Source organism: Pongo pygmaeus, chromosome 2, assembly GCF_028885625.2.
Source record: "Pongo pygmaeus isolate AG05252 chromosome 2, NHGRI_mPonPyg2-v2.0_pri, whole genome shotgun sequence".
Taxonomy (NCBI): Eukaryota; Metazoa; Chordata; class Mammalia; order Primates; family Hominidae; genus Pongo; species Pongo pygmaeus.
In genome coordinates, this window is record NC_085930.1 from 61,197,574 (window position 1) to 61,225,004 (window position 27,431).

Below are 27,431 nucleotides of genomic sequence, written 5' to 3' on the forward strand. Positions count from 1 at the left end.
TTCACAAAAAGTATTTTATTATTCTTAACAGTACTCACTTTAAAGGAATAAGAGGATAGCATACATTTTTTACAGACAATACATAAATGTTGTACATAATTAACAATAACTTAGTTCACTAATCCAAAATGAAACAAGCCAAATAAAACATAAAAACAGAAAATACTGCCGATTCTTTTTCTTATGCGGACACTAGTACAAAATAAGTTACTTCTGGCCATGGTGCTCCCCGCAGCGACTGCCCGCCCATATTGCACTTGGTCACTACATCAGCACAATCCTCCTCCTGGGCCAGGGGCCCCTCACAGGCCACCACGCCCCACCATCACCGCATACAGAATCTAAGCTCGGGACACGTTTATATACAGCTGTACCTTGGGAAGGATCCAGACAGCCACAGTAAAGTTGGACCTGAGACCCCAGCAGGGACACAGCCTCTCCCTGGGTCCTGGTCCTGACCTGCCCCCCACTCCTGCCTTCACCCCCTGCCAGGCCAGCAAATGCCAACCAGCCCCCAGAAACCAAGGGCAGCAAAGGCCCCTCCCCACCCCCAGCTTTCATACTAGGGCTGTGGGATCCCAGCTCTTTTCCAAAAAGAATTGCAAAGCTCCAACCTTGTGTGTAGGTTTTATTCCTTTCATAGCAGGGCTTCTGTGGCTATGTACAATCGACTGGACCCAAAAAGAGTTTAAAAATAAAACAATTAACTCATCAGCGAGTTAAGCTTATGCATTTTTTTAATATTTTTTCTTTTGTCTCAGAGTAGGAGGGGAGAGGGTTGAAGGGTTAGCAGAAAAAGGATGTATTTACAGGGTCCACCTGACAAACAAGACAGGCTGTGGCTTGCGCTCAGTAAGGGGACACAGTCACAGCAGCTTCGGCCTCAAAGCCAAGGGAGCGATCTGGGAGACGTTTCCCCTTTCAAGAAAATGTTGTTTCCTTCCTGTGACCCAGCCCTGGCCTGGGAATCTGTGCAGGACCGCCCGTGATTGTCTCTGCCCTCCAGGGCCTGGCCCGTCAAAGCAGGCACCAGCTCACCCTCCCTGGGCCGTGGCCACTCTGGCTTTGGCTCAGCCCAGCCTGGAGTTCAGCTATTTCAGAGAGGGAAGCCAGAGGAGAAGAGGGTGCAGGCTGAGGTCCCCACAAATCTGCCCCCAGAGCCCTGGCAAGTGGACCCGCCAATCCCGAGGAAGAACCGGAGGACTTGGGACAGCTCAGACCACCAAGTCTCCAAGTCCTTGTTAGAAACAAGAGCAAAATAAATTATTTTTGCCTAATCCTTTTTCCTTCTAAAAATGGTTGCCTTCGTCTGTCCCATCCCCTCCTTTTCTCTCCATAAAGTTGTCCTTGTTGTTCTGCAAACAACTGTCCATGCAGGAAACCCCACCTGGGCAGCGGCTGGGTGCGGAGGCAGCCTCTCAGCGGTGGGGAACATTCACAGTAACTGCTGGCAGGCTGCTGGGCGCCCTCCAGGAGAGGGGGTGCTGGGCCGAGCCGGGCTGGCAGGAGTGGTGTCGGCCTTCGGGAAATGCTGGGCAGCTAAGGGTTTGGTCCACCCATCCCGGGAGTGCCCGGTCCTCGACGTCCATCTGTTCCCTAGCCCATGGCGGTCACCATGCTGGACGGGTGGGGGTGGCCGAAGGAGAGGCTGGAGGAGGGGTGGATGGGCGTCGGAGTGGGCAGGATGTGTCCAGAGTGGCTGAAGGGCGGGAGGTGGCCCACAGGTGCCATGTGTCCAGCCAGGGCAGCTGCACTGAAGGGGGACGACTTCTCCTGCATGCACTTTGACAGCTCCTCGAAGCACTCCGCCCCTTTCTTGCTCTTCTTGGACTTGTTGGACATCTTCCGGTTCCGAGTCTGGATCCCTTCCTTTTTCATGGTCAGTGGCCTGTTAACCTAGAGGCAACCACCAGTTTTCAGAGGGCCAGTTCCTTCCTCCAGCAACATTCCTCCCACCCCGCCACAGCGTGGACCAGAGACAGGTCAAGCTGAGGGTCCCAGGAAGCCAGGAATTGTGCCCGACCTTCATAGTCACATCACCAGATGGCTACCGTTCCAGGAAGGGCGGGTTCTGGCGTATGGGGCTGACCCACACCCTCCCTGGCTCTGCCCACCGCATGCCAGCACTGCCCAGCCAACTGAAGTCCTCCCCTCCACCCTGACCTTTTTTAAGCAGAGAAACCACTTCCCTAGCCCCTGAGACCCTGTCCTAGCCAGCTCCACCTCCTGAGCAGAGGCAAGGCGCCCCCTCTTACGGGAAGCCCTTCTGGCGCTCACTCAGGGCAGCGGCTTCCCAAGCCAAGCCAAGCTGGATATTGTGGCTGAGGCCTCTTGCCTGGCAGCACAAAGCGCAGAGGTCCCCTGGGAGGGGTGGGGTGGCCGGGGCGGGGCGCACTCACATTGTGCAGCTTGTAGTAGAGGCCACAGGCGTTGCAGACAGGGTCCCCGTTGGCGTTTCGGCGCCATAAGGTGGTGGTTGTCGTCTGACAATTTGCACAACAGGTGCCAGCTCTTCTGGCGGCCGACTGGGAGGGCAAGGCAGCGTCAGCAGGCTGGACTCCCACGCCCACCTCGACCCCCCTCCCTGATCCTCGCTCCACCCCCAGTCCCCACCAACTCAGTCAAGGAGGGCTAAATCTCACATGGGATTCAAAGCATCTCAGAACCATGGAATTTTAGAATTTGAGAACGAAATAAGTCAAGACTCACAGAACTTTGGAATAAAGAACTCTCAGAAGCCTGATGTTAGAATCAACGGGATTGCAAGAGCTACAGGGGAGAATTAGCCACCTCCCCCAACTACCCTGCACTCTAACTCCACAAATGGGGAAACTGAGGCCCTGAGAAGGGCTCTCTAGTAGCACAGGCATCCTGAGGCTGAGCCGGCTTGGTCCCCCTTGAGCCCCTGGATCTGGGGCCGATTCTGTGTCTCCTTTAGCACGACTCCGCTCAAAATCCATAATCCTGGGTGAGTCAGTGTCGCTGAGGCCAGCGCAGGTTTACAGAGTGCAGAGCTGCACCATCCAACACTGTAGCAGCTGGCCACAGGCAGCCATTTAAATAAGATCTAACTACAAATTAACAAAATTAAAAACCCAGTTCCTTCAATTGCACTAGCCACATTTCAAGTGATCAATGTTCACATGTGGCCAGGGGCTACCACAGTGGGCAGTGCAGACATAGAACTTTTCCATCTCTCCAGCTGATCTGAGTGCTGATCCCCCCCTATCCAGCCCCCCGTACCCCAACCCTTAGAGCTTTAACCACCCCCCAGCCCCTCTGAGTCCTAGTCCCTCAGGAAATGCCTGGCAGAGGTAGGGTCTGGAAATGAGTGCCTGGTCCCTGCAGAGAGAAGCTAGAGGGAGGCTTTACCCAAGAAAACAGATCCCCTCTCCCGGTTCCACCAACGCCAGCCCCACAGTGACAGAGGGGGTCCCCGAACACTTCCCAGAGAACCGCAGGCAGGAGTGCGCCAGGTGGCGAGTGTGGGGGGCTGGGGGCTGAGGCCTGCAGAGCCTGGAACAGCCCCAGGCCCAAGCCTGGTCACAGAAGGGACAGAGGGACTGCAGCCGCGGGGGCAGGGAGGGGTGAGTAAGCAGCCTGAAGCTGGAATTCTGACTCAGGGGCCAACGCCGCGTCCTCCACCTCTACCCCCACCCGGGCCTCACCCCGCCCTCGCTCCAGGGGAAAAAAAGGCCCCCAAAGCAGGGAACGATTTAAGCCTCATAAATCACTTCGCCCTGAAAAAATATATTTATTATTCTTAGCATTTTACGCATTATTTGCAGAGTGCAGGGTATTAGAAATTTCAAAACAGCCCAGCGAGAGGCAGGACTGAGCTGAGGAGACTCTAAAAACTCGCAGAGTCCGGAAACAGATACACGAAGTTTCCTTATCTTCAGGCTGCAGATGTCCGGATAGGAAACTCCGGCAGGAGATCCGAAAGGGCATTTTTTTAAAATCACTCAAATGAAAATACACAGTATAGGTGACTCCATGGAAAAATAATAAAGGGCAGATTTTTTTAGTGGCCGGTGTGAGTTTGTGTTTTATTTAAATAAGCACGAGGAGCTTGTGAGCGGGGCTGTCGGGGAGGGCTGAGCCACAAGGAAAAGTACTTCATGGCCCTATTTTTAAAAAAGAGCTAAGCAGAGGCCAGAGGACAGTCCAGCCCATGGACACTCAACTTTGGGGATCCCGGAGCAGAGTGGGGTGGCGCAAGGGTGCCCGGTGGGCTCCCTATACCCGAGGAGGAAATCTGGCCCGAAAGAATCTGGCCAGAAAGAGACGACCCCAACTGACATCCCAGTGCTTTTCATGATAAAAGAGGATTTCAAGCGGCAAAGCGTCTGCATTTGAAGGAGTTTTTTTCCCCTGTAATTAACCGCCAGCTCCTGCCCAGCAGCCCCCTCCCAGCCACCTGTGCCCGCTCCTACCAGTCTTCGCTTGGGCTTGATGAGTGGCCGGTTCTGCCCATTCATCTTGTGGTAGAGGCCACAGGCATTGCACAGGTAGTGGCCGGTGCCGTCCCGCCGCCAGAGAGGGGTGGCTGTGGCCCCACAGTTGACACACTCCCGGCCTTCTGCAGGGGAACAGGGAGAGACACGGGGCCTGCTTAACCAGCAAGTTCTCGGGAGGGAGTCCAGCGCAGGAAAGCGGCCCGCCGAGCAGTGCCGGTGCCTCTCAGGCACGCGGTTGGCCTGGGCCTGGCTGCAACAGCCTGGGCAGGAAGAGGGACCAGAGGGTCTCCCACATGGGAGCGGGCGCAGGTCCAGAGTCGTTGAAGGCCAAATCCCCTGCTTCCAATCCTCACGGGGAGGGATGGAAACGAAGGAGGAGGGGAGGAGGGGCCCAGGGCCCCAGGCGTTCTGGAGCAACCAGGAGGGTATTTACTGCAAACTTTGCCGAAGGTAGGGTGGTGGCAGGAGTCACCCAGCTCAACCTGGCTGGGCCCAGGAGGCTCTCTCCTTCCCGCTCTGGCACGTCTCTTCCCCTCTCCTCTTTTGTCCCTCTCCTTTCTACCCAACTGTGTCTGCCCCACCCCGTCTTTCTGCTCTAAGTCCGGAATCATTTCCCTCTTTCTCCCCAACTTTTCTCCTCTTCCACCGAAGCTCTAGAATTTTTCTGAGTCCTGGAAATAATGGATCGAAGTTGTTGTTCTTTAAAATAAAATAAATAATAAGCTCTTTTTTAGATAAGTGGCCTTGTTTTTTTTTTGTTTGTTTGTTTGTATTTTTTTTCAATTAAAAGACCATCTGGAATTCAAATAAAATGCAAAACAAACAGGAGAAAGGACCAAGAAAAGGCAAGCTGATGGGCCTGAGCAGAACTAGGACCCTGAGCCGGGGCTCAGCGGGTGCTGGGGCCAGCGGGGGCTGGGGCTGGGGCTGGGGACCAAGTTGAGCAGGATCACTGACTGGCATGGTGTTCCCCAGGAAGTTGTTCTTGATTTAGTTTAAACTAAATGAGGAGTACAGACTGGCGAGAGAAGGTGGTTCCTGCACTCAGGAGTAACTGTTTTAAAAACCGTCCCCCTCTGTGGCTCAAAGGGATTCGGGAAAGAGACATGGACGCAGGAACTCCACACTAGCCACCAGTTTCTGGGTTTATGCTCTGTGGCCAGATTCTTGGACAAACCCAGTTTGGCCCCAGCCAGCTGCGGGAAAAGGGGCGGGGGCACTGCAGCTTCATCCCCTCACTCCAGCCCTCAGGGAGGGAGAGCGAAGGGCCTGAGGAGGGCAGGGAGCAGGAGCAGGTCCTGGGAATTTTGCTCTGGGGGAAATCTCCCGAGGAGATCAGGGAGCCATCGAAATCCCAAGATCAGACTGATTGAGTTAGAGACCCAGATTCCTTAAGGGTCTGGAACCTCCGGAGTGCCCGAAACATGCACACACAACATTCACACAGACACACGTACACACATGCACACACACTCCCAAACACATGCACATACAGACTCGCTTCCCTCGCTTCACATGCTAAGTCCTGAGGTGGCTTGAATTTTCACTTAAGATTCAGGGAGGGGAAGGGGGAATTCCCGTTCTGTGTTCTGGTCAGGCAGTGACCAACCCTGGTGCAAGGAACTGAACTTTGGGGGTACACCGGAAGTACTTAAGAAAATGGCAAAAGTTTTAGAGTCTCCTCTCCCTGACCCGGGGGTCTCAAACATCTGTTGGGGGCTATTAGAGAGAGACATCACCCATCCCCAGATCTGGGAAACCGACACTGCCCCCTCTCCCAAGTCACAGCCCCCCACCACAAAAACGCAAATGCTCCCCTCTTCCACGAAGTCCCCAGCACCTGCCTTTACCTGAACAGGAACGCGCCTTGCTGCGCTGCTTAGGGGTGAAGCTAGAGGCCGGTCCCCCCAGGAAGCCTCCGGGGTGGAAGAGTCCGCTGCTGTAGTCGTGGGCAGCCGCCGGCACATAGGAGGGGTAGGTGGGGATGGGGTGGTGTGTAGCAGGCTGGGTGCCCATAGTGGCTAGGCCTGGGCGCAGGGGACTGCCACTTTCCATCTTCATGCTCTCCGTCAGTGACACCTGGTACTTGACACCATCCTTGTCCTCTCCTCGGGCTGCACTACCCCCCGCGGAAGATGAGGCTGGAGAAGCAGCCCCCGTGGTGCTAGGGTCAGGAGACACTTCTTTGGGTGGCGTGGGTGGGAAGCCGAAAAGGTGGGAGCCAGAGTGGGCTGCTGTGGGGGTGAGGGAGGCCACTGAGCTCCCGCTGCCTCCCCCGCTCCCACCCCCAGCCCCTGGGTACACAGAGAGTGGGCCTCCAGGGCCTCCAGCAGCTGAGGGGTGCAGTGGCGTCTTGGAGAAGGGGCTCACGGTCCAGGGGTTGTGGTGGTGGGCCGCAGCGGCAGAGAGGGCTGCTTTGCCCCCGTCCAGCCAGGGCAAACCCGGGCTGTGCAACAAGTGTGGGCGGCACATCTGGCCTCCGGTCAGGCGGGCTGCGGGCAGAGAGAGAGAGGATCAGGGTGGGCAGAAAGATCAGGGCAGGCAGAGCTAGGGACGCCCCTGACAGACATGAGAACACGACTCCCAGAACCAGCAGTCATCCCCTCCCCAAAGAAAACCAGAAACATAATACCCCACCGGTAATAATCAGGAATGTCAGTCCAAGCTGAAGGACAAGTGGCATAGAAGGAACCCCACCGGACAGACCGTACAGGGAACCCTCACGGGCCAGCTGGAAGTGGGCAGAAACCCTGTGGGTCCCAGACCCTCCCCAATCGGCCGCTGCTCCCACCTCTCCCGCCCCGATTTTTCAGCAGCTCGATTCCTGCGAATCCTACATCCGGGAAGCAAGCCGACCGGCCCTCCTCCCCTCCCTCGCCTGGCGCGCGGCGCCTGGGTTCTCATCACCACGGGCCCAGTGCTCACCGTGCGCGGGGCTGTAGGAGACGCGCGCCCGCGCGTGAGCGGGGTTGGCGTAGTAGGGGTTGCCCTGCGAGTCGAGGTGATTGAAGAAGACGTCCACCTCGTCTGGAGGCAGCAGCTGCGCGGGTTCCATGTAGTTGTGCGCCAGGCCCGGGTGGTGCGAGTCGGGGTGCTGCGCATTCAGCACGGCCGGGTGCGCCATCCAGCGCGGCTGCTCCGGCGCCACCTCCATGGCCGGCGGCGGCGGCTCAGGGTCTGGGTGGAGAGGGCAACGGCCCTGCGCGAGGAAAGGGGCATGAGGCGTGCCGCCAGAGCCTGACACCCCACAACGTCCCACCACGAGGTGTCCCGCGCGCCACGGAGCCCCAGCCCAGATCCGGCGAGAAAGAGCACCAGTCCCGGGTGGGAGGAAAGCCCAAGGCTCAAAACGAAAGGAAGGCGGGGGAGGGGGTTCAGCCACGCACACTCACGTGGTGACCCGCGGCTCCAAAATCACACACCCGTGCACATGGGGTCACACCCGGGGACGGGTCCCGACACCAGTGACCCCAACAAAAGCACAGAGCAGCACTTCAGTCGGACACTCACACTGAGCCCCCCCGCCCGGTAGACAAACACATGAACACAGACTCAAAAGTTGGAGACAGGCGCCCGGGCACCCAGTGTGGCACTTGATCCCAGCGACACGCACACACCCACACTTGGCGCCAGATACACATACTGATCTCAACCCCCAAAACACGCACACGCAGCCCCCTGAGCGCAGTACTAAGCGGCACAATCAGGACCTCTCAACAAAGCACACCAAAGCAGTCGCCCGCAGCCTGGCCCCCCGCCCTAAGTCCCCCCAGAGTCCCCTCAAAGCTAGGAGCGCCCCAGGCCCCCAGCCAGCTCTCAAACCCCAAACTTACACACGCAGCCGTGGGGAGGGGAGGGACTCGGCCTCAGAGTGAAGGAGCTCCGCCGGGAGCCCCGGGGGGGACGGGCCCAGGGACAGCACGTCCGGAGGCTGGCGGGGCTTACAGGGTAGGAGCGGGGGGTAGCGTGCGCCTCGGCCTCGGGCCCGCCCGGCTGCGGCCCCTCGGCATCCTCCGGCCGCCCTGGCGCCAGCTGCCGACTCCTGCACAGACATGAAGCGGGGGCCGCGCACGCCTAAGAAGCCCACGCCAGCCAATCAGCGCCGCGCGCCTCCCAGCCTCCGCCTCCCATTGGCTGCGTCCGCAATTCCCGAACCGCTGGACTCCAGGACTGACCCGCGGGCCGGCCCCCTTCAGCCGGCGGGCCCCCTCCCTGCGCGCTCCTGGCGGCCTCTGCTGCCAACGCGCCCCACCACTAAGGGACCCTCACCCCAACGCCCGACCCCTGCAGCCCCTCTTGCGAACACTCCGGGATCCCTCGATGCTCTGGGCCTCCCTAGCAGTAACTAACAACCAACTGCCCCCTCCCCAGGAGCCCGGGCCGCGCACCCTCTGGATGGCCTCTCCCCGAGTCCCTAACCCCGCCACGCTCCTTCACCGCTGAACGTGGTCAGTCCGAGCGCAGTTACCTACCCAGACCATTCCCTCCCCTAGCTCGGGCGCTGTCTGGGCGGACTGGGGGTTGGGAGGGTTCGGAGGACAGCGGCGGAACAGCAGGAGCCGAGAGGGGCAGAGAGGGGCAGGAACTACAGGGCTCTAGAGGGCACCTGGGCCTCGGACACGCGGCTGCTCAGGGCTGTGCTTGACCCAGTGGAGGTGGCCGGGCCGGTGGCTCCAGAAAGGGGGAGGGGGCATCCCCTCCCCGGGCGTGGCCTTCGCAGGCCAACGGGCCCAATTGCCTGGGGCGAGGCCGTGGAGACCCGGGCTGGCGCCGGCGCCAGCTGGAGGGAGACGCCCCCGGGCAAGAGGTGGCTTTTTTTTCCTCCGGGGGGGGTCCCCGAGGTGGCCTCTGGTGAGGGGGAGGCGGTGGTCTGAGGTCTCCGTCTTCTAAGTCACCTGGAACTGCTCCCCACTCACTTCTAGCCCGGAGATCGGCTCTATGGGTCGAGTGGGCCGGGCGCACAAGTCTTCCTCCCTCCCATTGTACAGACTGGGGAGACGGAGGCTCGAAGGGAGCCCCGGGCCGAGGAGGGAGGTCCAGGACAAAGACATTTTGGGGGACCTAGACAGGTGCCGAGTACTGGGGGGACTCAACAGCGTCCTCCAGCCCTCTTCCCTGTTGGGCCCGAGGCTCCTGGGGTAGATGTCCAGAGGGCCCCCAGGTGGGTCGGGGGCAGGAGGAGGGCTGGGGTCCCGGCCACCCCCGGGAGAGTGGGGGAGGGGCGGCGGGATTGACAGTCGGTAATTGGGTAACTGGAGGCGGCTTCTCCGGCCGGGCGGCCCCGCCACCGCGACGCCGAGCCCCTGACGTCACCCGATTCGCCAGGAAATGAACTTTTTAATAATCCGAGGAGGGAGGAAAGCCCTCGGTCCCCTCGGCTCCGGGGGCGCCCAGCTGGGCCCAGCTCCGCGGACGCGCCCCCGTCACCCCCTCCCAGGCCAGTTCAGGGCAGCGCCAAGGGGGCGCGGGCTCAGGCTGAGGCCTCCTCCTGCCTAGGCGTCTGGCGTCCGTTTGTCTGTCCGAGGCCTCAGCGCAGGTAAAGCGCGGGGCTGGGGGGCGCAGAGCTCCATTGGGCTGGGAACCAGCGCGTCTCGTGCCCTTGGGGGACCCGCCTGCCCGAGCCGCCTGCTGAGCCTCCCGCTCCCCTCCACGCTGGAGCGCGCGGAGCCCAGTCTGCTCGGAACTCCACTCTACGGGAGCGGAGGCCGGCGCCAGCCCGGGAAGGCGAGCAGGGGGCGGGAGGCCGAGCGCGAGGCCCTTGGCGCCGGGCCTCCGCGGCCAGGCCGGGCAGGTGAGCAGTCTCCGTGCCTCTCGGTTCGCGCTCCCCTCAACGCGTGCGGTCCCGCCGGGGCCCACTGTCTCTCCGTCCGTCTGTCTCTCGACTTCTCCCATCCTTTAGCTTACGATTCTTCATCAACTCGTAAAATGAGATCGCCGCGGAGCTCGAGCCTATTTGGCGTCTCCGGAGACTAGCAAGACCCTCTGAAAGACACCGCGTCCCCAGGGATAATCGCCCGTGTCCGGCAAAGCTGCCCCGCTCGAGCGCGAACCCTGGGACCCAGCGCGGGAGGCAGACCAGCAGCTGGCGGCTGGGCTGTGAACGCCAGGACCGAGCGGAAGCTTCCAGCCCGGCCGCGATCGGTGCCGCGGCTCTCAGGGAAATGGCTACGCGCGGCCCTCGGGAAAGCAGGTAATTCACCTTTTTCTCCCACCGGCGCGGTAAAAATTACCCGCCCCCCCCCCCCCCCGTTCTGTGTGTATTCCCAGTTTCAGCGCAGCGAGCTCGGCGTCTAACCCCTCCGCGGCAGGGTCCCGGCCACTGCGGTAGTGGAGGTGGCCAGCCTGGCTGAGTCCCCTTCCCAAACGTCAGCCCTGCGCTGCCGCCTGCTTGGCGCAGAGCGGAGCAAGGGAGGGGATTTAATTACCCCGCTCGGCAGCTCAGAAAATCGCCGCACAGAGGGGCTTAGCAGGACGGTTAAGGAGTGCTTGAGCAGGGGCCTCGGGAGACCCGAACCAGCCTCCTTGCCTGCAATCCGGTGTAGAGGAAAAAAAGGAAAGAGGAGTTCTGCCAGGTCCTTTCAGGCCTTGGGGTTGCCTTCCTCGACAACGCAGGCAGAGGCCGGCTTGACCGAAGCCTCCACCTCAGTTGAAGGTCCTGCGTAGGATGCGGGACTGCTGCATTCTCTGGCGGAAACGAACCCGCCTGGGAGAGAGAAATGCGACGCCAGGTAGCAGGGCGCCCAGCTGGCCAATAAAGGGGGACCCGCGCTCGACAGTGTCTGTGTGAGCCAGGCAGACCGAGGGACACCAACCGGGCCCCTCCTCACTAGGCCGAAGACATGGTCCTCCCACCTCGGGCCCCAAACAAACTCCCGGGGAGGGTCAACGCAGCCCCCAGAATCGGCTGGGGTCTTGAGGCGCTGTTCCAGGCCTGGTGAGAGCAGATTTACTCCAATTTATGGGCTGGAACTTTGGGGTCCCCAAAACACCTTTAGAGGGACACGTTCCCTTTTTCAGTATTTTGTTCGTTCGGGAGCATAGTTGGAAATGCTGGCGCTGCCTTTGATCACATTAAGAAGCTGTCACTTTCCTTACTTGGGAACAAGATTTCTCTGAGGACTGGAGAAGGTCAGTCAGGAAGCAGAATTTTCGAAGGACTCTTTTCAAGTGGCCCGAGAACTCACAGCGGCGATCGCCACAATTTGACCTGGGTGCTTTTGCCTGGGAGCTGGGGAGGTAGCAGATCTGGTGCCCGGTTCTAGAGTGCTTCTCAGGCCTCTACTAAGCCACTGGTCCCAGGTGGGATACAGAGCTGCCCAGGTCTCCCCGGCCGTCCAGCCCTCCCCTATGAGCCCTTTGTTTAAACTTAGCTCATCCGAGGCGGCCCCTTTGGGACCATAAGTTTGCCCTCCCTTTGTAACCTAATTCTTCTCGCCTTTTCCTTATGGGCAGCTAATTGGCCCGCGGTGTGGGGCTGGGGGTGGGGTGTCAAGGAAACCCATTTGCTAAGGGACTACCTTCCATAGAGAAATTTAATTCGCAGCCCAGCGGCCTCCCAGCCCCACATTGGCAATAAACCTTAAGGGGTACGGGGAGGAAGTGGGGTGCCTTAGCAGATGGGTTCAGAAGTTCCCTTAAAGCCGGGGCATTAGATCTCAGGCCAGCAGCCATCCCTCCAGGGGGGGTTTCCAAGGGGGGGACTACTGCTATAACGGCCCCTCCTGCTCTTTGAGGTTCAATTCCAGCCCCTTAAAGCAGAAGGCTCCCTCCCTCGGCATCAGTGCAGGCTCTCCCACCTCATTCCTGTTCTGTGTCTTTGGGAATCGTAGAGTCTGTGGCCCCCACGTCCTAGGTGTCTCGGCACCCTGGACCCAGGCGCCTCCGAGATTCTATATCGCTTCTGACCCCTACCTTCAAGCCTGGCAGGCTCCCCGCGGGACCCTGCTGAGACCCGGAGACAATCGGGCCGTGCTTCTCCCTCCTCCACGAACAGCCACGGTTTACTCGGAGCGGCCGGGGCCGGCGGCCTGACAACTGGTAAATCCGTATCGTTAGACACAATTTGTCTGCAATTTGTCATCCCGGCTGGGAAACGCTCTCCAGACGCCTCGGCTGCCGCACGGGCCCTACCTCGTTCTCGAATCCTGCCTGCTCATAAACGAATCCTAGCACGCGGTGCCTGCGTAGACCTGGAGCTCACCACCAGATGTTCCCGACCTCGGGAGAGGAGGCTTTTTCCAAAACAACGAATTTCCTTCCTTGTTTTCCGGTAAAGGAGCGGCCGCCACACACGGGGTCCCTGAACGCGGGGCCTTTCCCCTCGTGGTTGGAGCAACCCGGAGTTCAAGCCTGGCCGCCACCGAATAATTTTAAATGCCCCGTTTTCAGACAGATCCAGAACGCCGTCTACGCCTACCGGCGGCAGATCTTCAAGCCCGCGGCGGCCCCATTCTTATTGAAATCCCACTAAACGGATTCCGACTCCGGCTTGGGGCGGGGGAGACTTCCAGACCCGGCGCTCTCCCCCACACGCACCCCAGTCACACAGGATAAAGGGCTGCGGGGCGCAGCGCGCGGGGGCGCAAGCAGGAGCGAGCTGGGTTAAGCCGCGAAAAGCCGGCGCACGGGACCAGCCGGCAGGTGCAGCCGCCGCTCGGCGGCCCGGCTCGGACGCATCCGCCGCGGCGGCCTGGGGGTTGGGGGCGGCCGAGACAAAGGCCCCAGTTCGGGGGCCGGGAGGCGCGGGTGCTTTGCGAGGCTCTGGGAATGCCAGGGTCTCGTGGCCTGTGGCTCCGAGAAATGGGAAGACAGGAGGCCCGAGGCGGGCCTGCTGTGCCCAGGTAACCAAATACTCCCTCTGGTTGAAGTCCCTATAACCAGGGTTTCCGGTCTCTGGCAGGGCCAAGGAGAGCCCCAAAGGTAGGGGCCACAGGGCAAACGGACCAAGCGATTCGGGTGCCAGGCAGGCCGGGCCGGGGGCGGGAAGGGCCCGGCCCGGGGAGGGTGGAAGTGGAAGGAACTCACCGAGTGAGGCGCGGTGGGCGGCGCCCCCGGGCGGACGGGGCCTGGAGCAGAGCTGGGAGCAGGGCGAGGTGCGCGGCAGGCGGGCTCGCGGGACCTGGGCGCGGGGTGGCGGCGCTCACCAGCAGAGCCTGGGCGGCACGCCGAGCGGCCGCATGGTGTTCAGCGGACCGCTTTTGTCCGCCTGGTGGGCGACGGGGCCCTGCTAGGATGGAGGTGGCGGCAGGCAATAGACAGACTGGAGCAGCGAGTCCCGGGACGACGCTGGCCTCGCTACCTTCCTCGCGCTCACGCTGCCTCTCTCTCCCCCACCGGCCGCAACGCGGCTTTTTATTTCGACATCACTTTGCGGGGGGGCAGGGGGTGGCGACGGGGGCGGGAGCGCCGCAGGGGGCAGGAGGGTACCCGGGGCTCTGCACCCGGCCTACCAGGTCCAGCCGCCTGGCCGGCCAAGGGCCGCTAGGCACTCAGGGCGCGCACACCCTGCGCATCCACACTCCAGGCCGCTCCCGCCCTCTCCGGAGCGCACACGCGCGCCCCTGACCTCAGGGATGCTCGCTCAGAAAGCTTGGGACACGTCTTTACTGAGACTCTCCCCGGGGACCCTCAGGATCTGTGAGCACACGCACTCACTGATAATGGTGCACAGACGCCCGCTCCTCTGTCTTCAATCCACTTCCAGGAGTGCTCACACGGACACGCACACATCCCTGCACATGTGCACACAGCTGTGGCCGCGAGGACATCCTCAGACGGCCTGGGTCACACCGACACACATGGCCACACAATCAGATGCAACTCGGCACTCGGGCTCACACTCAGGACGCCCTCACTGCCAGGCTGGTTTAGCTAAGTGCAGGCGCAGCCCCTCTCCCTGTCCCACCCCCACTCCAGTTCCTAACTCTGGGGGACCCCTGAGCACTTTAGAAGTCCACTGTCTGGTGTCCCCCTGGCCCATCTCCTTGGGGCAGACTCTCACAATGGTGGAAGCGAGGAAGTCTGCAGAGGGCTTGTTCACAGAAGTGGGGGGCAGGAGGAGGGGAGAAAGTGAGTGTGGGAGTCCTCATCTCCAGAAGGCCCCTGGGTTTGTGGGCAAAGAGAGTCCAGTTCTTGTGCTGCCAAAGTTCTAAGGGATTCAGCCAGTCAGTGTGCCCCCACCCCCACCCCTGATTCCCATTCCAACAGATCAGGGAGAGTGAAAGTGTCCTGGGGACCTTGGACCCAGAGGGAAAGTGCTTGGGCTTGGAAGGACTGGGACTGTGCTCCTGTGCCCAGGTGTACCCCAGAGGAGTGTTTCTGTCCCCTGGTCTTTGTAACCCCTGCTGTCCATAGGTCTTTCTCCAAATCTGGTGGTGACTATTGCATTGTGTGTGTGTTCTATGCATGTGGCTCAGAGTCTATGTCCTGTGTGCCCAGGTGTGTTTGTGTGCACTTAGGAGCACACAGGAGTGTCTGCAAAACTGGGTGTATGAGTATGTTCATTTCTTCTTGTGGGTTCCTGAGAGTTTGTGTATTGGGCAGTAGGTCACAGTGTGGCTATTTCAGAGCATGACCCTGGAATTTGGCACAAGAGAGTGTGTCTGTGGAAATGGTTGTGTGTCCCTTTGGCTCTGTGTCTGTGGGGTCATCATGTCAGAGACTCAAGTAATGAGGGGTGGGGATTTCCAAGTGTTTGCCCATGTGTCTGTAGCAGTATGTGGCATGTCTATGAATTGGTGTTTTGGAGTGTGTGTTTGTGTGTGTATGTGCATGTATCTAGACATGTGTTACTGTGTGTATTGTTGTTGTTGTTGTTTTGTTTTGTTTCTTGAGACAGGGTCTTGATCTGTTACCCAGACTGAAATGCAGCGGTTCAATCAGCGCTCACTGCAGCCTCAACCTCCCAGGCTCAAGCCATCCTCCCATCTCAGCTTCCTGAGTATCTGGGACCACAGGCATGTGCCACCATGCCTGGCTAATTATTTTTATTTTTATTTTTGTAGAAACACAGTCTCACTATGTTGCCCAGACTGGTCCCAAACTCCTGGACTAAAGCAATCCTCCCACCTTGGCCTCCCAAAGTCCTGGGATTATAGGCATGAGCTACTGCGCCTGGCCTGTGTGTGTCTTTAATAGTTTGTACCTGGGTATCTGCATGTGTCCTTGAACTGGTGTATGTGTAGGTGTGTGTGTGTGCTGTGTTGCATGTGTCTGGATATCCATGTATACTTCTCTTTATTAATTGATGGCTGTTAATTGATGGCGTGTGTTTGTGTTTGTGTATTTGAACATGCATTTGGCTGTGTGCGTGTCCATCTGTCTTTAACAGCATAGGTATCAGTGTATATCATTGTATCTTTGAACTGATGGTGGGGAGGAGGAGATGTATCCGAGTGTGTCTGCATGTCTACATACAGCTCCATCTATGAATTGATGTGTGTTGCAGTGGATGTTTGTGTCTGCGTATCTGGGTTGTGGGCAACTGTGTATATGACTACATCTTTGAAATGCATGTTTCTGTGGCCAGCACTGCCCTGTCCTGTGGACTGTGGAAAAGTGTGTCCTGGGTGACACGCGGGGTGTGCATCCTGCAGGACCACACACCATCCAGACCTTCCTTAACCAGCAGGGCAGGCCGCCAGTGGAGCTCCAGGGTACCATTTGCTCGGGCACTTTCTGTCTGTCTGTGGGAGGGGAGATGAGCTGATAAGGCTTATCTGCTGTCGCCAGCGCCATGCTGAATAACTGCTCTAATGAGGTGTCCTCACTGGGACCACCCGATCCCAAGGCCCCGGGCCTCATTGGGGAGGGGCATGCGTGAGCTTGTCTGAAGCACAGGAGCAGGGCCTGGGTGCCTACGGGGCCTTTTCTACTGTCTTGTTTCCTTGGAAAGGGGGTTCCAGGCCTTGCACCTCTCCACCCCACCTGCCTCCTGCCTACTGGGCGGGGCTGGGCTGGCCAGGCCAGAGCTGGCTGGAGCCTTCCAGTCTCTGGTCTGTCGCCAGGTTCACAGCCTTGAGAGGGCAGGAGGTACGAGGCCTGGAGATGTGGGGCCCTCAGGGTGGGGTGGATGAAGAGAAATGGAGATTCAGTGACAGAAAGATCCAGAGAGACAAGGAGTGGGGAAAGAGATGGGAGGCCCAAGGACAGATTTAAAAAAAAACAATGAGGAAGAGGCACTGGTGGGGACAGGCCTGGGGCTTGGGGACACTTGGAGACAGACAGAAATAAACAACAAAAAAGTGGCAGAAAGGGTCAGAAAGATGGGAATAAAAGCAAATAAGGCGATAACCAGAGAGACATGGACAGAGACATGAGAGAGATAAGAGAGGACAGAGAGATAAGACAAAAATAGAGAGATGGGGCGAGAACCCCAGAGAGGCTCAAAGAGCCAGTGCGAGAAGAGGGACAGGGGTGAGAAGGGCCCCAGAGAGAAGAGTGGGGACACAAAGGAAAGATGGGCAGGATGGGATGGACAGACTGAGATGGAAAGACCGACAGGGCTTAGCAGCCAAGCTCCAAGGAAGCGCGGGAGGCCGGGCGCTGGGCGAGGATGGGCTGGGCATGAGCTGCGGGCCGCGGGCAGGGCGGGACACCAAGGCGCGGGCGGTGGTGGCGGGCAGGGGGCTCCGCGAGGGGCTGCGCCGCTGTCCGGGGTAATTTTTCATCTCGGCCGGCTAATCTTTGTTCCCGGCGAAGATAATGAATAGCCAATCGTTATCTGCCCGGCTCCCGGAGGCTGCCCGAGAATGGGGCTGTACAGGGCTGGGAATTGTTTCCAAAGTGCCGCGGAATAAATGGTGTTCCTTATCTCTGCCTTCCAGATTATCGGAGCCCTTTCAGAGAGCGCACAACAAATGCGCCCGCCATCGAATGCATCATTTACCACCGCAGATCCGCGCGCTGATGGGCAGGCAGATAGCCGTCCGCTGGGGGCACGCGGGCTCCCCGTGCCCGTACCACCCGCCTGCCTGCCGGGGCCACTGAGTGTGCGCCCCGGTGTGCCCGGCGTGTTTGGATGGACACGTGGGTGTCCCAGTGCATGGGCTAACGCCGATGCAAGTGTGCGGGTGTGTCAAACAAGTGTACCACAAAAAAGTGCAAGTGTGCAAGCCCATCCATGCACACGCATGGCAGGCGTCTGCTGAGTGCCCGGAGGCGGCCGATGAGGCGGTTGGAGGGTCCACACAGGAGGCGGTGCTGCACTAAGCTTGTGGGCAGGCATGCGGCCCAGGGTGGCTGGACACGTGGTGGAGAAATGGGATTGCAAGCCCGCGTGTCCGAGTGCAGCGGATGAGCATCCTGCGAGTGCCTCACTGTGTCTGCCCAGGAGGTGGCTGTTTAGGGGAGCACGCCAGAGGCCACTAGGGTGGATGTGCTGTGTGCATGCAAGTGCCCACCCTACGTTGTGTTTCGGGGCACACAAGCTTCCTGTGCCTACCGGGATGAGCGTGCAAGTGTCACCGCTCCCGCCGGGCGTGCCTTTGGAGTGTGCTCCGGTCTGCGTGAGGCTGTGTGTGTCCTGCCGTATCTCTGCCCAGGTGTGCCCAGGTGAGCTGCGAGAGGGGCACGGGGAAGGGCAGTCGTCGGGGCCTGTCCGTGTGCCAGCGTGGGTGAACTCCGGGCTGGGGAAGCTACAGGGAATGGTGTGTGCGGGTGTGACAGACGCCAGAGCGGCGGGGTGGAACGTGCTGTGTCACGGGAGACTTTCTTGACCAAAACGGAATGTGCGAGTGTGGAAGGAAGAGGGGCCCTCCGCGGAGTTTGGGGACACCCGGGCGTCCAAGCCCCAGAGCCTCTGCAGCTGGGACGAGGAAGCCCGAGCCCGCCGCCTGAGGTCCCCGCGCCGTGAGTGACACGCGCCACCGACAAAGGCTGTATTTTTCCAGGCTCGCGCCCCGCCCGCGCGCGCGCGCGATGGTCCCCATGGCGACGCAGATAGCGCTGCAGCCATTTTCCCTATCTCCCCGGAGTCTATTATACGGCGGGATTAGCTCATCTCCAGGCAGGTCAAACCCAAAGTCACACAACCTGCGACGCGGGCCCCGCCCCCACTCCCCGGCCGCCCCTCCCCCGCCCCGGCCGCGGCCCGGGCCCCAGCCCGGCGACCCCCGGCCGCTGCCCAAGCGCAGGCGCAGAGCGCCACCTGGCGGCGGCGGGGTCTCGGGTGGGGTCCGCGGAGCCGGCGCCCGTGCAGAAGAGGTGGGGTGAGGGTCTCTACCTCCAGAAGGCGGGCTCTCCGGGAGCAGGGGCTTTGCTTTGTCACTGCTGTTCCCCAGGGCCAGACTAACACACAGTAGGTGCTCCATCAGTGTTTCTTGAAAGGATGTTTGGAGGGATGGATGGATGGATGGATGGATGGGCAGGAAATTATAGACTGGGGCAAACTGCCAAAGGCTACAGTTTAGTTGGCAGCAAAAAAATCGTTTCTGAGAGTGCATCCCACTGAATTTAGAATAAAAGCCAAACTCTTAGAACCTATGTAGTGGCCCTTACTGACCTTTCAGACCTGATTTCCTTCTTCCTCACTGCAGCCACAGTGACTCTCTTCTTGTTCCAGAGTGTTCCCACCCCAGGGCCTTTGAGTCTACTGTCCCCTCCACCCCGAATGCATTCTGCCTCCACTCAAGTGTCACTCTCCGAGAGCCAAGTTGCTCCCCTGTCCCCCGCTCTTCTCTGTCTATGCATTTCTTTTATAGTGCTTAACACAGTCTGAAATAGTCTCGCCCCTGTGAGCATGTTGTCTGACTCCCCGTCTAGAATGCCAGGATCCTTGGAGGTGGGGGCGGGGGGGTCTGTTTTGCTTGTGGCTACAGCTCAGCCGCCGGAATCATATCTGACAATTGGTTGGCATCAGTCGCAACTCTGGGAATGAGGGAATGAGGACTAGAGGGGGCTGGATGGGCCCAGCCACCTGTCTTCATCATTGTCATTTCTCTTTATCACTACGGTAACTCCTCCTTCCCCCCATGACTTTGGAAGTCATTCAGCAGCCACTCCAGCCCCACCAACCTGCCCCCATCCCAGAGGGGCCTGGGATGGAGGGAGAGAACCACTGAGGCCCCTCCACATCCCTGCACCCGCTGTGCCCATGGGGGTGGAGAACACTTCTCACCCGGCTCTCAGGGAGCTGTGGCCTCTCTAGGGAGGGCTGGCCTGCTGGTGAGACTTCATTCATAATACAAGATAATTATATCAGAGTTGTCATGAGGCGGTGATGTTTAATTGCTGTGCGTGGGGCACGGACGGACAGCGAGGTATAGAGAGTGGAGAGAACGCCGCAGCCCAACTGGGCTTCCAGATGGGAGCTCAGCCTGCCCATCTCTGCCGTGGAAGGGACTCAGAGGTGTCAGGCCAAGCATGCAGGCAGGCTTGTGACAAACTCCTTGGCCAGGAGCTCTGAGAATTAGCTTCACTTCCCTCAGCCTCCTGGAAGAGGAGCTGTGTGACAGCTCAGGCCAGGGAGTCAGGACTCCCCCCATCTCCTCTGCACACACATACCCCTACCAGCTGGGTGGCTGTACGCAAGTCATTTTTCTACTCTGAGCCTCAGGGTCTTCCTCTGTCCACCTCCCCCCAGGATTACTGGCAGAATTATGTGTGAGCATACATTTAAAAAGAGGTTTGTTTTGTAAACCCAGGCTTTGCAAATTGGCAGCCCACGTCTCAGGGGTCTGTGCAGTGACTGATCATTACCAACATTTCAAAGTGACAGATTTCACATAAAGAGCGTCATTTTGAGCTTCTCTTGAAAAGTTGTAAGATGAGCTACCCTGGAACTGTATTCCTGAATGGCAATGTAATGGCAGAGTCCTGCAGTATTACCACCTGTGGACTTGTGCACCGGGGTTCCCAACCACCCACTTCAGGCCCTTGGGTCAGGGATGTGCCCCTCATGGAAATACCAGGTGCTGTGGCTCTGCTGGTTTTGGCTTTCCTTCTCTGTAACCTTCCAATATCTTTCTCCTTCCAGGTACTGTAAACCACTTAGTAATTAATTAGTTAATAAATTCATCTCATCAGCACTTTTAAATAATGTGCTAGGCCACACTGTCATGGACCCCAGATATACAGCAGCAAACAAAGCAGCCATGGTACCTTCCCTCAGGGAGCAGTCAGTCCAGTGGAGGAGTCAGATATGACTCACCACACAGATCGAAAAATCTCCACAAATTATGAGAAGAATGCTGAGAGAAGAAAGAACATAGATGGACTTCTGCTGAGTCCAGGCTTACTTGCAGAGATCTATGCTGGCCAGGCCCTATGCTAGGCAGCGGAGGACATGGAATAAAATCAAATAAGGTCACTGTGTGCAGGCAACTCACGGTGTGGTAAAGGAGCAACCCCATCAACAGGTTCTATTAATTCCAGCCTGTGAGAATAGGAACCACAGGGTGAATTTTGGAGGACAGGCACTTACACTAATCTGGAAGCATAATATATAAAGAGTACCTACAAATCAATAAAAAAAATTAAAAAAAGCAAAGTATATGAACAGAAAATTCAATGAAAAGGAAATAGAAATGGCTCTTAAATGAATGAAAACATACTCTCACTCAGAGAAATGAAAATTTAACCCATGTCAAGATACTTGGGGTGAAGGAAGTGTTTTAAAATTAGATTGTGGTGATGGTTATAACCCTATAAATTTACTAAAACTTATTGAAGTGTACCTTTAAAACAAATGAACTTTATAGTATGTCAGTTATATCACAATAAGACTGTTTTAAAAATAAAAACACTTTGAGATACCATTTTATACCTGTTGGTATTAGCAAATGTCAAAATAGATAATGCATTATGTTCCTAAGGGCATGGGGGAGACAGCCTGGGGCAAGTGTCCACTGATGCATTCTCGGTTGGGGTGGGCAACAGGACGCTGTCAAACGTACAAATACATTTACCCTTTGAGCTGGGAATTCCACTCATAGGACTTTATCTGATATATATGCTTTACATCTGTAAAATGTATAAGGAAAGTCACCACAGCCTCATAGATTATGGCAAAAGTTTGGAAACAAAAGATGTTTGTCTACAGGTGAAAAGTTATGCCACTGTCAAAAAAAAAAAAAAAAAACAGAGAGAGAGAGAAAGGATGAGAAAAAGGAAAGAATAGCTCTTTGCATACTGATACGGCATTATCCCAAGATAGAATTTGTGTGAAAATAAAGGTGCAGTACAGTGATGACAGTGATGTGTTACCACTTGATTAAGAACTGGGGTAAGGAGAGAAAATATATACATTTGCTTACATATTTACAGAATTTCTCTGGATGGAAAACAAAAGAAGCTGTTAACAATGGTTGACATCTACCTGGGTTTGGGACCTGGGTTTGGGTGGCTGGGGACAGGGATAGGAGAAAGATTTTCACGGTGTACCCTTTGATTCCTGTTGAAATTACATAGACTGATAGATGATAGATAGATAGATAGATAGATAGATAGATAGATAGATAGATAGATGATAGATAGATAGATAGATAGAGAGATATATACACAGACACAGATACATACACACACACACACATATATATATATCCTATATAGGAAAACGAGATTAAAATGCAAAATGAAAACTTTTTGACTGCAAAGTAAAGATGGAAAAAAGTTTGCCAGGAAGAAAAGCTGGGGGAAAATTCCAGCCGCTGGCTAAAACATAAAGAAACAAGAATTCCCTTGCCCTATTACCAGGAATGTAAATTGTTCCAACTATTTTGCAGAGTAATTTGGCTGTTTCTGGCAAATCTGAAGATTGGAATGCCACACGGCCCAGCCATTCCTCTTCCAGGCATATGAGAAGCCCTCACACATGAGCAAGAAAGGGATGTGGCCAAAGACATTCATGAAGCCCTATTTGTTAAAACAGAAAAAAAGAAATTAAGAAATACCCAGCCTGGGCAGCATAGGGAGACCCTGTCTCCACTAAAAATAAAAATTTAAAAAACTAGCCGGGCATGGTGATACACACCTGTGGTCCCAGCTACTTGGGAGGCTAAGGCAGGAGGATCACTTGAGCTCAGAAGATCGAAGCTTGCAATCAGCTGTGATCGTGTCACTGCATGCCAGCCTGGGTGACAGAGAGTGAGACCCTGTATCAATAAAGAAAGAAAGAAAAGAAACAGAAATAAACTTAGGACACAGCAGACGGCCCATCCTGAGGGTACCAGATAGCAGATGCTGGGACCTTTTTCAGGTGGACGCCACATGACCTTTCCTTTGCAGGCATCCAAGCTGATGTTCACAAGGCACACAGCATTTCAGCTGAAGAAAGAACTGGCAGGATTTTCATCACGAAAGGGCACTATCTATCGTTTATGAAAATGAAGCATATGAAGTAAAAGTGTGGAAACAGATGGAATTAAATCTTCTGACAGATTTTAAAATAAGATCTAAAAAAGAGCAAGACATGCTCTTGGATGGGGAAACAATACCAGAAAAATGTCCATTTTCGCATTTTTTCCATATAAATTTAATGTAATTCAAATTTCATTACCAACAGGGTGATTTTTTTAAAAACTAGATAAAATGACCTCAAAGATTATGCAGAAGAATAAATGCCCAAAAATTACCAGGGAAGACTGGAAAAAAGACTGCTGTGGGGGTTTTGCCTTCCTGGAAATAAGATCATACTACAAAGTCACTGTAATCAGATCAATATGGCATTGGCAGAGGACTAGACAATGGAAAGGAATGGAGAATACAAAAATAAATTTCAGGATATATGAGAATGAGATATATGCCAAAGGTAGTATTTTGATTCAGTGGGAGAAGGGCAGACTGTGAAGTAAGTGGTACCAGCCACAACTGAATATCCATCTGGGATAAAATAAAATTGCACTCCTCTTAGAGATCCAAATCAACTTCAGATGGATTAAAACTTTGAATGTAAAAAATATAAATGACTAACAGTCCTGCAAAAAATCTTGGAGACAACCTGTGCCATCTGGAGAGTGGGAAGAGCACGTGCAAAGGCCAAGGGGTGGAGCAGCCCAGCATGTTCTGGAAAAGGTAGGGCTCCCCAAGGCTGGGATGATGGTGGAGACCTGGGTGTGTGGGAGCACAGGGGTGGGGGCCCGTGAGCCAGGAATGCACAGAGAGGGGCTGGTGCTCTGCCGCAGGCCCAAGCCCCCAAAGCCCCGTCATTCCCAGCACCGTCTTCACAGGTTTCTGCCCAGGTCTTTCTGCTGCATCTCTTCCTCCCCTGATTCCTTAATCATTTTTTTTAATCACGTCTTTATAAACCAAATTATTTCTAAAAGGCAAATTTATATTACTGCCAAAATCAAGGGTCAGTGAGCTAGTGATGTATGTTCTGAATCACATGGAAATAAATGCATTGACCATTAAGAAGGAAACAGTGTCTGGCATTAGCTACCTTAGTGTGCTGGGCTCAATGTGCATTTTGGAAGTTGCCCTGCCACCTTGTGGGCAGGAGGGACTGGATGGGTAGGGAGTCGGAGTGAGCATGAAGGTGACCAGAAAGTCCATTCCTTAGAAAGTGAGGAGGTAGAAGCCAGTGTCCAGGCCTGGGGCCCTGCCTGTCCCCTCCTCACACACCAGCCTCCCATCTGTCATTCTAGAACCTGACCACTTCCCGCCTCAACAAGCAGCCGGCCTGGTCCTAGCTACCGGTGTCTCTCGCCTGGACTACTGGAATAGCCTCCTTGCTGGAAGTCCTCAACTTCCCCACTGTTTGTTCATAGTACAGTGGCCGGCGGGGGCCCGTGAAGATAGAAGTCAGGCCAGGCACAGTGGCTCACGCCTGTAGCCCCAGCACTTCAAGAGGCCAAGGTGGGTGGATTGCTTGAGCCCAGGAGTTCAAGACCAGCCTAGGCAACACAGCTAAACCCCATCTCTACAGAAGATACAAAAGTTAGCTAGGCGCAGTGGTGCATGCCTGTAGTCCCAGCTACTTGGGAGGCTGAGGCAGGAGGATCACCTGAACCCGGAAGGTCATGGCTTCAGTGAGGCTGATTGCGTCACTGCACTCCATCCTGGGCAACAGAGTGAGACCCTGTCTCAAAAAAAACAAAAACAAAAACAAAAAAAGATGTAAGTCAAACCTGTCCTGTCTGTGCCACACCCTCCCGCAGCACCCGGGTCCCTCTTGGCTTCTTTGGTCTCATTCCCTTTGCTTGCTCCACTCCAGCCCCGGTGGCTTCCTTCTTGTTTCTCAAACAGCTGGCACATGTCCACCCCAGAACATTGGCACTAGCTGTCCCTGTACCCAGATACCACATGGCTTCCTCACACTTTGGGCCTGGTCACCTTCTTGGACCACCTCCTGATGAACTGTGGGTGACAGCTGGGGTGTAGGTGGGTTCTGGACGCCCTGCAGCCTGGGGTCAGGGTGAAGACTACCCAGGGCCAGCAGGCAAGCCTGAGAGGCCGGTCTCCAGGCTTTGCAGCTCCCGGCAAGAGGTCCCAGAGGTCTTGTCCTTCCAGAGATGAATGCTTGAGGCCCAGAACATGGGGCCATCTGGAGCCAAGGCCTGGGATGTTAGAGGAGGGGAACTCGGGAGTCCATGCAAGGACCACAGGTCAGCCCTGTGCCTGTCCAGACCACCTGCATGGGACACAGCAGGGGCCTGGAACTGGGCACCCAGTGGATCACTGCAGCAGCATCTGTGTGTCTATATCCAGGTAGCCGCACCCAGATTTTCCCTCCAGGGACCACCCCCTCCCACTCTCAGTTAAAGGTGGTCCATGTGGAGCACCCACCTCTGGCCCAGTCAATCAGAGCCATCCTGGCTGATTGATTCTGGGCACATGACTCTGGAGGATCCACGGAGAGTCCAACCTGGAAACTTGGCAAGAATCTTCGGGGACTGCCCTCCTGCTGGGGTCATGGGCTGATCATGTGGCCCTGGGAGCTGCGGTGGCCATCTTTACTGCCACCCAGGAAAGCCTGCCCGAGAGTGAGGCCAGCACAGAGCAGCAGAGACAGAGACAGACTGGCTCCCGAGCGTCTCAGCCCCAGTGCCAGAAGCCAGCTAGAGCCCTGGCCTTTTCAGTGACATGAGCCAATGACAACTCCCAGTTCTCTCCCTCCGGTCAATCTGAAGCCGGGTTTTTGCCTCTTACAACTGAAAGAGTCCTGGTGGTCACAGGCATGACTGATTAAAGATGCCCACCAGGTCTTTGTTACACCCTTATATACTTGGGGCCTTGAATGTGGGTGTGCTCTGAGATGACTTGACCAGAAGAATACGGTAGCAGTGACACTGCAGTTTCCAGCCCAGGCCTGAAGAGATGATTAGCGCCCACTCCTTGCTTCTTGAAAGTCTCTCCTTGGGAGTCCTGGGCTGCTATGTTAAAAATCCAACTGCCCTGAGGCCGCCATGATGTGAGGAGGCCGGAGCCAGGTGGAGAGGCCATGGTGGCAAAAGAGCTGCCGGACCAGTTCCCATTGCCCCAGCCCCCAGCCATCTGAGTCATCCGCACTGAGGACACAGATATCACAGAGCAGATACGAGCTATCCCTGCACCGCCGGTCTAGATTCTTTAACCAGTTTGTGAGATATAATAATAATGAACTGTTTTAGGCCACTGAGTTTTGGGGTCATTTTTAAAGCAGCAATAGACAGATGGAACAATAGTAATGAGCAAAGGGCCACATATACCTATTGGATTGGGAAGCAAGACAGAGATGGGGCTGCCAACGTGCACAGGATCAACTCACCTCCTTGGGAATTCTTACACACGCCCGTATGAGTGCAGGATGCATGAGTAGGATAGTGGAGCCGAAAGGGTCTTGATAGCAGATGGCCTTGAATTTGAGTCCCTACTCTGCTGTGAGACCAGCTCTGAGTCCCAGGGCTATGTTATTTCCCCTCCTCGAGCCTCTGTTTCTTCACCTATCAAATAAAAATATTAGTACTGTGTTGCTAGGACGAGATTCAGCTCCACGTAACAAGGAGATACAAATTTTTTTTCCTGTCAGGTGAAAATTCACAGGTAGGCAATCCAGGGCTACTATATCACTCCCTGGTGTCAGAAACCAAGGTTGGCTTTCATCACCTCACGTTCCAAGATGGCTGTTACAGCCTCACCATTGTATCTACATTCCAGGGAGCAGGAAGGAGGAAGTGAATAAAAGAACAAAAGGTTCACATCAGCTGTCTCTTAAGGAAGTCCCCTGAAAGCTGACACATCCACTTGTGTCCCATTGGCTAAAGCACAGTCACATGACCACATCTAGCTGCAAAGGAGGCTGGGCAATGTAGTCTTGCTTTGGGAAATCATGTGCTCAGCTAAAATTCTATGGAGGAAGAATAGCTTTTGGAAGATACCTGACAGTCTCTGCCAAAAGTATCTATGTCAAGAGTTTATGTAATGACTGACGTGATTTTGAAGAGCTTTTGTTTTGAACCCCTGCTGCATGCCAGTTTCCACAAAACTAACTGCAAAAGACATAATCAGGTCTTTTGTAGGACATGGCACAGGGGCTGACACATAGTAGGTGCCCAATAAACGAGGCCTCCTTCTTTGCTCTTCTAGCTGCACACCTTGCTGCTCTCCTCAATGGCGTTTCTCTGCCCCAAACCTCTAAGGATGAGCTCCCTCCCCAAGAGGATACCCTGTTTCATTTTCTTCACATCATTTACCATAACTATTTGTTTCTTAATTTGTTCATCATCCATCTCTCTCCACTCTAATATACACAACACAAACAGAGGGAGAGTATCTCTAGGGTCCCACCAGGGAAATAGAAGTCACTTGAAAGTGTAAAGCTTAATTTAAAAGTTAAGATTGTGCAGGTGATGGAATTGCTAAGAACAGGGGACAATGAGGCAGCACAGAAATTAGGAGCAAGAAGCTATTACCTCCCCAGGGCTGGAGGAGCAATGGGAGGAGATGGCATTACCAGAGCCCAAGGCCTGGGTGATACAGGGAGACTCAGCAGGCCTGTCTGGTGGGAGCTGTAGCTGTAGGAAAGACAGAGCCACACCAGAGATGCCACCAGAGATG

The 27,431-nt window shown here is 55.9% G+C and overlaps 1 protein-coding gene and 1 long non-coding RNA gene across 7 annotated transcripts; one reads left to right on the top strand and one right to left on the bottom strand.

Annotated features, from left to right (window-relative positions):
• Nucleotides 1–13,787, bottom strand: GATA2 (GATA binding protein 2). Of its 4 annotated transcripts, none has more exons than XM_054482133.2 (7): nucleotides 8,933–9,128; nucleotides 8,294–8,502; nucleotides 7,386–7,659; nucleotides 6,311–6,952; nucleotides 4,437–4,582; nucleotides 2,400–2,525; nucleotides 1–1,896 (listed from the first exon to the last, which is right to left on the bottom strand). In XM_054482133.2, the coding sequence occupies exons 3-7, from the start codon at nucleotides 7,612–7,614 to the stop codon at nucleotides 1,597–1,599; spliced, it is 1,443 nt and encodes a 480-aa protein (XP_054338108.1). In that variant the 5' UTR covers nucleotides 7,615–7,659; nucleotides 8,294–8,502; nucleotides 8,933–9,128; the 3' UTR covers nucleotides 1–1,596. The 4 variants fall into 4 exon arrangements, with proteins under 4 accessions (XP_054338108.1, XP_054338110.1, XP_054338109.1 ...); XM_054482135.2 differs by lacking the exon at nucleotides 8,933–9,128 and adding an exon at nucleotides 8,849–8,866; XM_054482134.2 differs by lacking the exons at nucleotides 8,294–8,502; nucleotides 8,933–9,128 and adding an exon at nucleotides 13,485–13,787.
• On the top strand, nucleotides 9,779–24,561 carry LOC134739164 (uncharacterized). 3 transcript variants are annotated; one of them, XR_010125693.1, is made up of 3 exons: nucleotides 9,779–10,650; nucleotides 17,285–23,468; nucleotides 24,041–24,561. It is a non-coding gene; the product is annotated as an uncharacterized LOC134739164 (long non-coding RNA). The 3 variants fall into 3 exon arrangements; XR_010125692.1 differs by having other exon boundaries at nucleotides 22,181–23,468; XR_010125694.1 differs by lacking the exon at nucleotides 24,041–24,561 and having other exon boundaries at nucleotides 17,285–23,815.
• Nucleotides 24,562–27,431: the final 2,870 nt, after the last annotated feature.

Excerpts from the sequence above, each read along its gene's own strand:
- GATA2 (XM_054482134.2), bottom strand. The coding sequence starts at position 7,614 with ATGGAGGTGGCGCCGGAGCAGCCGCGCTGGATGGCGCACCCGGCCGTG. Across the intron at positions 2,526-4,436 it reads TCAAGCCCAAGCGAAGACTG|TCGGCCGCCAGAAGAGCTGG; the intron begins GTAGGAGCGGGC and ends TTGCCCTCCCAG. Across the intron at positions 1,897-2,399 it reads TCTACTACAAGCTGCACAAT|GTTAACAGGCCACTGACCAT; the intron begins GTGAGTGCGCCC and ends GGTTGCCTCTAG.